Source organism: Sinocyclocheilus anshuiensis, unplaced genomic scaffold (genome assembly GCF_001515605.1).
Source record: "Sinocyclocheilus anshuiensis isolate Anshui unplaced genomic scaffold, SAMN03320099.WGS_v1.1 scaffold1429, whole genome shotgun sequence".
NCBI classification, from domain to species: domain Eukaryota; kingdom Metazoa; phylum Chordata; class Actinopteri; order Cypriniformes; family Cyprinidae; genus Sinocyclocheilus; species Sinocyclocheilus anshuiensis.
The window spans coordinates 237,129-245,775 of NW_015548305.1; the positions used below are offsets into that span (position 1 = coordinate 237,129).

The 8,647-nt window shown below is 40.1% G+C and overlaps 1 protein-coding gene across 1 annotated transcript in view; it reads left to right on the forward strand.

The window, feature by feature from the left end:
• LOC107656176 (diacylglycerol kinase zeta-like) overlaps nt 1-8,647 on the forward strand; it is a 50,571-nt gene that overhangs the window by 35,954 nt on the left and 5,970 nt on the right. Inside the window, exons 30-32 of the mRNA XM_016443914.1 lie at nt 2,885-2,919; nt 5,326-5,375; nt 8,269-8,389. Of these exons, the coding sequence (XP_016299400.1) occupies nt 2,885-2,919; nt 5,326-5,375; nt 8,269-8,389 (206 nt within the window). The remainder of the gene's footprint in view (nt 1-2,884; nt 2,920-5,325; nt 5,376-8,268; nt 8,390-8,647) is intronic.

Below are 8,647 nucleotides of genomic sequence, written 5' to 3' on the forward strand. Positions count from 1 at the left end.
TTATATTGATGAGGAGAAGAAAACAAGGAAAGATACTCAAGAGCAGCGAGGGCAGTTTAATGGTGCATGCATCGCAGCCTTCATTATCAAGCTGAGATCCCGTTGATGCCAAAGTCTGATTGGTCCCTAGTGAGCTGAACTTTGAACCTTAAAGCCTTTTTACATTGAAGTATATTGAAGTTTCCTCTAATGGTATTGTATTCACAGCACGGACCATCAAGCTTCCTCATTAAGACCTGCTTTTGCTTAAAGAAAGACTTCTGCTCATAAATCTCAGTAGTGATTAGAGGAGAACATTCCAGTCCAAAATCAATAATAAAACTGGCCTGCAAATGAGATTTGTTGTATTTGTGAGAGCTGGTAGGAGCTGGTGATCTGGCTGAGTAAACCCCAGGCCGGTCCGGATTCAGATTGCTGTTTCTCTCTAGAGCTAATAAGAGGTTTCTGGACTCATATCGAATAATTGGCCCAATGTCACATTTCTACCCTTTCTCTAAATGTGCTAAATTACTAGCAATTACAGCTAGCAAAAACTCAATAACCCCATTAAAGCTGCTATGAGCATGTGTGTGAGTGCAGGGTGCATGTTAGCGTGTGTGAGTGTGTTGTGAAAGCAGGCTGAGGAACATCAGTAATTACAGCTGCCGTCTGGGTTACATACCAAGGAATGGTTCAGACATGTTTAAACACTGGATGATTATTTAGGCTGGGGGAATAAACCATTGCCAGCTTTTCCTCCAGGACATGATGGTTAGAGAGATGCATTTACCCTGATTCCAGTCACATGCATCAAGCTCTCATAATACATAGAGATTTGAGTGCCATTGTCGAATCTTCCCTCCTCATGCACTGTAATGTGAGTCCCAACGCAGCTGTTCACCATTTTCCATCCGAAGAGGAAGAGGTTGTATCTCAGCAAAATGGATATGGCTGAAAATAAATGTGGATGCTGATCACTTCAGCAAGAGTATAGCTCAGTGATGTGAATCTGTTTGAAGTACTTGTGTTTTTCTCAATTGTAGTGCTGCTGTGAACTTTCAGTCACACAGGAAAAGATTGGCTGCTCTGAACATTCCCCATGGCTGACCAGACATCAGTGTATTTGAATCTCATTTGTCATGATAGAGCTATATGAAAAGATAAATTGTGATTGATAGAGATGGTTTTTGATAGCCGAGAGTCGCGATTTGTGGTTTCAGGGATCTGAAATCCACTTACCTGAGCAAATTTCACTGCCTGAAGGCTGAACCTCAGCTGCAAGGCTAGAGGAGGCATGCAAACATTACAGCAAATGTGTGTGTGTGTGTTTGTTGGAAAGACATGTCAGAGCCCAGATTTATGAGCCTGCGAACTGCTTTTAATTATGGGAAACACTCAGATTCTTTAGCAAGGCCCCCCCCCCACCAATCACTCATAGACATATCACAATGGAAACAGTGTGTTGTGGCTTTGACTTAAGTGTTTGTGAACTCCGTTACCTTTCCCTCCCTCTTTTTCTTTCTCACTCAATTTGAGACTGCGTATTCGAAGTGAAACGCGTTTATTGTTTTTCAATTGACCGTGATCTGACTTCTCTTGACCTCTGACCCCTGTATTGCACTTCATTATGAAATACCAAAGATCTGCATTATAGTCAACTCTTCTATGAAAAGCTGTAGGTGTTTCTGGTGAAAAAACAACCTCAGAGCCACACTGCTTCTAGCAAAGCTCAGGATCCAAAGCCCTGTGTGCCACACGTCTCTGTTTCTTAATGTCCCAGCCTTCTTGTTGTGTGATGAGGAACTCTTTGATCAAATATTCTTTTAGGTGAGAGCACACAGAAGATGCTCCAGTCAGGGGAAGAGACAGAGAGGAGGTGTAGTGTCGACGATGGCGTCATCATTATCATTAGGCGGGTTCGACTTTGGCTGCGTTTGCCTTTACCGATCAGTGAGATTTTTGGGGGAGGAGTTGAAAAAAGAGCTATCATATTGGACATTTTAAACTTCTCATAGTGATGTTCACACAGTGTTTGTGTACTTTGTTGGAGACAGAGTGGATTAGATTAAATATTTCTCAGATAAACACACTTTTGAATTTCATGTCTAGCAACCAGAAACACTGTTATATGCTTCTTAATACAGAGAAGAATGTTTAGAATGTTGACGTACTTTTATCAGTTTTATTTTGATGAGCATAACATTTGTAACAGTATGACATTAAGATTACATAAAAAGAGTGTTTACTGTTTTAAAACATTGATGTGTGAGCATTAGTGGAACTTGAATGATCCGAATAAATATGAAAGGCACACCATCGGTGAGTCTGACCAATCGTGAAATGGCTGTTATCATCAGAGCTCTTGCAGCCACTCTGGAAAAATTCTGCTGGCTGATCCAGCCGACTGCCCTCGAATCGCTCTTGTGGTACTCTGATGGCATCAGCACCACACCAGTCAAAACAAAATTTCTAACTGACATGCCCTGCTCAAGACTCGTTCTGTGCAGGGTCAAATATGAAGTCAAACAGACCTCATGTCACTCAGATAGCATTGCAGTGACATTCATTGAGATTTGGTTCCCTCCTCAATTCATCTCTTGCTCTTATATGTTGAAGCTCATTTGGAGTCATTATTCTTTTGCTCATTACATTTCTGAGATGTTGTATGTTGAGAGGGGATAAAAGAGTCTGCATGCATGTGCATTGTAGCCATTCTTTAGGATCATTTGAACAGCTTCATCAGGCAAAACATCAGAAGATGATTCTAGTTGAGATTAATGGCTTCACACACTTGTGCATCAAGAACTTATGTTTCAGATGCTTGCTGTGAAGAAGTCCTCTAAAAGATTTGTGTCAGTTGATTTGAAGTGTATCATTCACTCAGATGTTTCTGTTTCTCCCACAGGTTTGACAAGAGCAACCTGAACAATGCAAACTCTGGTAAGGAGTTTAAGTAGTGCTCTAATTTTGCTTTCATCTCTTCAGTGAATGAACATCAAGTGAACTTTTTCCAGAGTTGCTTTGGTCTAATTCTGAATGGATGAATTTAAAAGGAAACACAATGAGGGCTGAATTTTAGTCCTTTCTTGTGAGAACAAGTTAAAGTCGTACAGTGTCTCAGGTCTCTGCGAGAAGCAAATTGGGACCGCTACATGTAGTGGAGGAGCAGCTCTTGCTCTGTGAATCGTTTCTGACTTTCATTACGTGTAAGTTGAGTGTTAAACGCTCCTTGGTCTTCGTTCTTGTTCCTTTTTAATGAGCTGCTGCCTGTTAGGAGAGGGCATGTGCCAAGGCTGTGGTGTTTTCCGCTCTCTTGGCATTGGTAGAGGAGGAAGAGAGCGAGGAGGAAAGGACTGTCTCATAGTCTGTGAGGTGCAGCGAGGCAGAGCAGGTTATCATCACTCACATTGATCCACATTAGAATTCAGCTCTAGCTCCAAAGCTTCCTGGCATGAGCAGAGGAGGAATGCGTTTCCGAAAACCTGATTTGGCCCTGTGCACGCTTTCTCTAGACAGGAAAAAAAGACTCTTCAATTCCGTAAAGCGGCCAAGTTTTGAGAGCTGGATTGGAGCGGGCATATCTTTAGACACAGGCGTAGATTTAGCCACGCAGTGCGCTCTACAGTGTGTGTTAGCCCGACATCCCAGCTGGGTGTTTTCATATTTGACCTCTCGAGGTTTGTGAAGCAACACATGATTGCTGGATTAGGAAGGCAAATCTACAAAGGGCATTGCAAAGCTTTGAACACAGATTTAGCATATTGAGACTGAACCCTCAGAGCCAGCATCAGCTAATGTGATTAACACCCATAATTAAAATCATATTTTTACTCCCTTTTTTAACTGTCTGCTCCCAAAGCATTAAATAAACAGAACATCTTCTTGTGTAACTCTGAATAACTTAATATTGAACAAATATGCATAAGCGATTTGTACATGTAGTACAGTTTCTGAATAATAATACCTCTAAGTAATAATGGAGTCATCAATTGCCATGAGGAAACTACACTACAACACTAGTATTTGCACGTTTTCTGGTTTACAGCTTTACAAATCTTTTACAAATAATGCATTTGTTTTTATGCTGATGCCATACAGATTCACACGTGGTCACAATTCATCTTTTGAAATTTATGTAATGACAATATTTCATCTTCTCATAAATCCATCTTCCAAACAGTGTTTTTGCCTTACCCTGAATCTCTACAGTAAGCCTATAAAAATAATTTATATATATATATATATATATATAGAGAGAGAGAGAGAGATCTGTCGGGTCGGATTTAACGGCATGCTTCCGTCATTTTTCTGTGCGTTTATGTCATATTTGTAAATAAAGGAAAGAAGGTCAGGTTACTACTCGATAATGCCCATAATAAAACTTCAACAATTGCTTGGCTTTTCAAAAATGTTTAGTCTGCATAAAATCTCATTTACTAGGTTCATAAAAAAATGTCAATCTCTAAACCAGTTACTACGTTGGTCTATTTGCCTATAACTAGCCTACTAGCAAAGTTGTAATTGTTTCCATGTTAACTTATTCAGATATGAATAGCAATCGATATGTCTAATGCCAAACTTTTGTAAAAAAAAATTTTTTTAAACGGTAGTTTTAAAAGAGTCAAAACAACTGTGCCATAAAAGCTACTTACTTTCTCTTACTTTTTTATTCCTTAATTTTTGGATGTCTGTCTTTCTTTGATTCTTTATTTATTTGTCTGTTTATTTATTGGAGTCAGGGAGTTTTGATATTGTTAATGACCTTTGCATACATTGTGCTTATGTATTCATTCATCTGCACATAATAGTGGAAGCACATTTCACAATCACCAAAACAATGTTCCTCCGGAAGAAACAATTATGCTTCAACCACTAGAGTGTCAAAAGTTACATAGTGTAGCTTTAATTGCACATAAGCAAAATTATTAAAATAAGATCAGGAACAATTAAAACGGCTTCATCCAGTTTAGCTACCAAAAACAGCAAAATTATAGTTCAGTCTCAATTAAATATTTTTTCATGCTAATGACATACTGTTCTGATCGCCTGTCATCTTGGTACACTCAGTCTTTGCTTTAATTACACTTAAGTAATCATTTTAAAATAAGTTCAAGATCAATTAAAAAGACCTCCTCCAGTTCAGCTATGAAAACAGCAAAAAATAATGTTTCAGTATCCATTAACTAACTGTTTTTGATGCTGGTGACATACTTTTTCACACATCACATTTAATCTTAGTAAACAGTATTTGCTTTGTAATTATTTAAGTCAAAATAAGTTCAAGAACTATAAAAAAAAGAAAAAATACCCTTGAATCTTCATTAATAGAGTACTCTTCTTTAACAGTGTCAGCAGACAGTCTAATTGAATGTGTGAAGAAGAAGGACCATCAGAAGGTAAGAGCATCATTTGAATACATTAAGCACATAAATACAACAACCTTGCTTTTTCACCTTCTAGGTTTCTCCGATTTTGGTGTTGTCTTTTGGCAGAGGTTTTTTTTAATGGTTTGCAAGCACATACACCTATTATTTGAGTAGGTAGCTCGGATGTTGTGTTTTGACAGTGATTTAATATGCAAGAGAGCGATCCGTGTGCTTTTAGTTAAATGTTCACTCGGCCTAAAGGATATTCTGTCGTCTCTAATTCAGGACTGACCTCACCATTAAATGTCAAGTATCTTGCAGAGCGGAGGCGGAACCAGATAAATGATCCTGCATATTCTCTTGACCTTTCACTCGTTCTTGGTTTCTATGGTGACCAAACAGGCTTTCTCTAGAATGATAAATTCTCACACCCAGCCCAAAACCTGTTCCCACTCGTAATGCCTCGGTACAGAGAGGAGAAGAGGGGACATTTCAGATATTAATGAGGGTGTTTGGCATGTTGCAGTGGGCAGCTATGTACAGTACACAGCATCCTTTACCTGCCCCAATACATCTTCTTTTAAGAGTTAGTTCACCCAAAAATGACAATTCTGTCAATAACTGCTCACCCTCATGTCGTTCCAAACCCATAAGACCTTCGTTCATCTTCGGAACACAAGTTAAGATATTTTTGATTAAATCCGAGACCTCTCTGACCCACCATAGACAGCAAGGGTCCCTACCGTGATCAAGGCACAGAAACATAGTAAGGACATCATTAAAATGGTCCATGTGACATCAGTGGTTCAACCATAATTTTACGAAGCTACTTTTGTGCGCAAAGAAAACAAAAATAACGACTTTATTCAACTATTTCTTCTCTTCCGGGAGAGTCCTCCGTCATTATGGATGCATGCGCGTGGTACTGCTGACGTTAATGGCAGAGGACTGTCCCGGAAGAGAAGAAATCGATGAATAAAGTCATTATTTTTGTTTTCTTTGAGCACAAAAAGTATTCTCGTAGCTTCGTAAAATTGCGGTTGAACCACTGATGTCACATGGACAATTTTAACAACGTCCTTACTACGTTTCTGTGCCTTGACCGTGGTAGGACACGGATTTCATCAAACATATGTTAATTTGTGTTCCAAAGATGAATGAAGGTCTTAGGGGTTTGGATCGGCATGAGGGTAATTAATGACAGAATTTTCATTTTTGGGTGAACTAACTCTTTAAATAAACATCTCACAGCTGGACCATAGAACCATAAACAGTCAACTCTGTGGCGTGAAATATGCAGAACTACATTCAGACTCTCACACACAGATGCTCAGGTGTGTCTGTAATTACCCGATTGTGGAGTGCAAAGAGTGCACTGTGTGGTGTGTAGATGGTGTCTTCTCTTTCCTCTCAGGGCATTTATCATCAGGAATCTCCTCCAAGTGAGACTGAAAACTGGTGGATAAAAAGCCTCTGATAATACTAATCTTTAGACTCACTGGACTAGTGATAATGCCAGTATTTTATGCCCAAACTCTCTCTGGTGTATAAAAGAGTCCTAGCAAGTTTCTGACAGATTTTGGGCTTTATCGCATGGAAGGGTCCTTTGGACCCATTGAGACGGTCACTGGCATGCTTGCGATCAGCCTCCAGCCAACCTTGTGCTTTTCTCCTTAAGCACATCTGAGCCCATCACTAGATTCCACTTGAATAACTGTGTGGAAACCAGTACTTTTTTGGCACAATCCGAGACCTCTCTGACCCACCATAGACAGCAAGGGTCCCTACCGTGATCAAGGCACAGAAACATAGTAAGGACATCATTAAAATGGTCCATGTGACATCAGTGGTTCAACCATAATTTTACGAAGCTACTTTTGTGCGCAAAGAAAACAAAAATAACGACTTTATTCAACTATTTCTTCTCTTCCGGGAGAGTCCTCCGTCATTATGGATGCATGCGCGTGGTACTGCTGACGTTAATGGCAGAGGACTGTCCCGGAAGAGAAGAAATCGATGAATAAAGTCATTATTTTTGTTTTCTTTGAGCACAAAAAGTATTCTCGTAGCTTCGTAAAATTGCGGTTGAACCACTGATGTCACATGGACAATTTTAACAACGTCCTTACTACGTTTCTGTGCCTTGACCGTGGTAGGACACGGATTTCATCAAACATATGTTAATTTGTGTTCCAAAGATGAATGAAGGTCTTAGGGGTTTGGATCGGCATGAGGGTAATTAATGACAGAATTTTCATTTTTGGGTGAACTAACTCTTTAAATAAACATCTCACAGCTGGACCATAGAACCATAAACAGTCAACTCTGTGGCGTGAAATATGCAGAACTACATTCAGACTCTCACACACAGATGCTCAGGTGTGTCTGTAATTACCCGATTGTGGAGTGCAAAGAGTGCACTGTGTGGTGTGTAGATGGTGTCTTCTCTTTCCTCTCAGGGCATTTATCATCAGGAATCTCCTCCAAGTGAGACTGAAAACTGGTGGATAAAAAGCCTCTGATAATACTAATCTTTAGACTCACTGGACTAGTGATAATGCCAGTATTTTATGCCCAAACTCTCTCTGGTGTATAAAAGAGTCCTAGCAAGTTTCTGACAGATTTTGGGCTTTATCGCATGGAAGGGTCCTTTGGACCCATTGAGACGGTCACTGGCATGCTTGCGATCAGCCTCCAGCCAACCTTGTGCTTTTCTCCTTAAGCACATCTGAGCCCATCACTAGATTCCACTTGAATAACTGTGTGGAAACCAGTACTTTTTTGGCACTTTGCAATAATTAATAAGACTCAGAGATCAAGGTACCATGTGGCTTCCCGTCATGATGCTCTCTTTGGTTTTCTGTTGTTTGAGATGTGTTTATCTCAGTGTTTGTTTGTATGACTGGCAGCTTTTTCTCTGCAGTTGAAGGAGCTGCATAAGAAGGGGGCTGACCTGTGTGTGCAGGACGCTGTGGGCCGCACCCTGCTGCACTATGCTGTGGAAGTGGGAAGCAAGGAGATCGTCAGATACATCATTGATATTGGTAAAATGATCACGTAACACATGTCTGTAACAGCTCTCAAAAACCGCTGGCATAGACAAAATGGCTTTATCTGTGCAATATTTATGCCTGTATGTTTACCAATCATTTAAAAATCATTTGTGTCCAAACTTCTGACTGGTGTTGTTTGTGTGTGGGGGGGGTGCTGTGTGAAGCAGGTCATCTCTCTCTCCCACGCAAGCTTTTTACAGCTCTTCATTAAGCAATACACCATCACCTCTTGATTCCCCCCCCCCCCCC